The 2,444-nt window shown below is 42.7% G+C and overlaps 1 protein-coding gene across 1 annotated transcript; it reads right to left on the bottom strand.

Annotated features, from left to right (window-relative positions):
- Positions 1 to 1,264: 1,264 nt before the first annotated feature.
- LOC140128614 (olfactory receptor 6F1-like) lies at positions 1,265 to 2,230 on the bottom strand. Its single transcript, XM_072150313.1, has one exon. The coding sequence runs from the start codon at positions 2,228 to 2,230 to the stop codon at positions 1,265 to 1,267; it is 966 nt and encodes a 321-aa protein (XP_072006414.1).
- Positions 2,231 to 2,444: the final 214 nt, after the last annotated feature.

Below are 2,444 nucleotides of genomic sequence, written 5' to 3'. Positions count from 1 at the left end.
AGTTATCGGGAAAGTAGAGTCTATGAAATTAGAAAGGAAGATCTGGACCGGGCAAGGTAAGTGGATGGTGGAGGCTCAATAGGTCTTTAGATCTTACTTAGTCTGGAAAAACATCTTCATCTCTTCTGTCTGGACCAATTCTGGAATTTGATTGTGCTGTTATATTGTCAGTTCACTTCTTATCGACTTAAAGAGAACTTTCCATTGAAAAAACCCACCCAAAATAAATATTTCTTAAAAACTATGATTAAAAAGCATTTCCCTTATCCCTAAATGGTTCCTTTCCAAAGCTTCAATGTTAAAAACTCAGTTTCTAAACTTATATTAAAACTTATATGACACTGAAGTGAGTCCAATGAGGTACATGATCTTATTCAGTAGTTACTGCACTGCCCACCTCCTTGTTCCTGACTGACAGGTCTGAGTGATATGATATTTTCCTGTATGTGACATTTAGAGAGACAGCGATGTGACATCATTGGGTACTTAAAGTTTTGTGGCCAAGGTGATGTCATCTAAGGTCCTGTTTTATCTGCAAACGTCTACCCCATGTATGTATTTGATCCCATGAAATCACAGCAGCCCCCATAAATTTCTATTCCTCCACAGCCTCCTAATTCCCTGGTGGAGCATCTATGGCTTTAAGTCTCCACATGCCTTTAAGGTGGCCTTAATTGGCATTGTCTCCTTAAGGAGAACACCTACTGTCTGATCCTAGTCAATAGCCTCTCACTCCGCCAAATCAGTTCCCTACACTGTACTGAGGAGACCCAACCAGGTCGAAACAGTGCTGTCTACAGTTGGGAGTCTGTTCCTTATGGAATAGATATACTGGTTTGGCTTAATCCCACATCATGTTTTTAGACTTTTTGTAGGTCATACTTGATGTTAAGGGGGCTGCCTTTCAAGGTAGCAACAGGAGGTATTGTTTTCCATTTAACACCTTGGAAAACTTATTTGCATTTTTCCACAGCCTCCATTAAGGCTGCTGTGATTTCATGTGATCAGATACATACATGGGGTAGATGCTGAAAATGTAACAAGAATTTAGATCTCCCTTGCCACATGATATAAAGTGCTGAATACTTAGAAGAGGCGTGGGACATGGGGAGGAAAAGATGGGATGTGAGGGAATAACATAGAGTTGATTTATGTGGATGTAAGGGACACAATCTTAAGATAAAATGAAGTGTCAGTTAGTTATTAGGGTTCTAAGGGAACCTGTCACTAGTTGTATATGTGAAAATGTGGTGACAGCTTCCCTTTAATGCCCGGCACACATATTGTATGATAGTTTCCACAGCCTCAGAGGTTGAATATATTTATAAATGGCGCACCTAATGTCTTGGTTTCTCAAGCTGTAGATCAAAGGGTTAAATAATGGAGTCACCAAAGTGTATAGGACAGATAGGCTTTTGTTCACATCTACAGAATCATCTCTTGGTGGGAAGATATAGATGGAAGACAATGTCCCGTAGTACATGCACACGATGATGAGGTGGGAGCTGCAGGTGGAGAAGGCTTTGTGTCTTCCAGTACTGGACGGGATCTTGAGGATGGTCCGAATGATTGAGATGTAGGTGCCCACAATAAACATGAATGGTGACAAAATAACAGGAAATGCCACAACGCCGGTGACCAGCTCTACAGAACTGGTACTGGAGCAGGACAATCGTAGAAGAGGAGCCACATCACAGTAGAAGTGGTTGATGATGTTGGGGCCACAAAAATATAACTTGCTTAAGAAAATGAATATGAAAAATGCCAAGGTGAACCCCAACATCCAGCAGGAGGCCACCATCTGAAGCTGGTGGGTGAAGGTCATAATGGTGGTGTAGTGCAATGGTCTGCAGATGGCTACATGTCGATCGAAGGACATGACTGCCAACAACAAGCACTGGGCAATAGTGGGAACACCTAGTAGGTAGAACTGAGATATACAGCGGGTAACCGAGACCATTCCCCCTCCCACCAGTATCAGCCACAACATGGTGGGAACGATGTTACTGGTGAACAGGATCTCACACAAGGACAACTGGCTGAGGAAGAAGTACATGGGGGAGTGGAGGCTCCGGGAGACACCAACCAGGACAATCACCAAGAAATTTGCTGTCAAAGCCATGATGTGGATCATCAAGAACAGAGTGAAAACTAAAATCTTGAATTGATGGAGGTTTCCAAATCCCAAGAGGAGAAATTCTGTGATTATTGTTTGATTTGTCTCGTCCATTCTCTATTAAGAAGAAGATGAAAGGTCATCGGAACAAGGAAGTTAAGGTCTCCTAATTGTGTCTTGTCTTCTGACAATCCTCACATAAACCTGTCTATGACTGTAAGACACCTGGCTGCCGCAGGAGCCTCCCCCCACTGCTCTGCCTACAATAAGAACGAGCACATGAAGCTTCATCCTTCCCTTATGCCCAATCACATTATCCCCCAAATTG

This window comes from Engystomops pustulosus, chromosome 4 (assembly GCF_040894005.1).
Source record: "Engystomops pustulosus chromosome 4, aEngPut4.maternal, whole genome shotgun sequence".
Lineage (NCBI taxonomy): Eukaryota > Metazoa > Chordata > Amphibia > Anura > Leptodactylidae > Engystomops > Engystomops pustulosus.
This window is presented reverse-complemented; position numbering and strand designations above follow the sequence as displayed.

Coding starts and splice junctions, on each gene's coding strand:
- LOC140128614 (XM_072150313.1), bottom strand. CDS start 2,230: ATGGACGAGACAAATCAAACAATAATCACAGAATTTCTCCTCTTGGGA.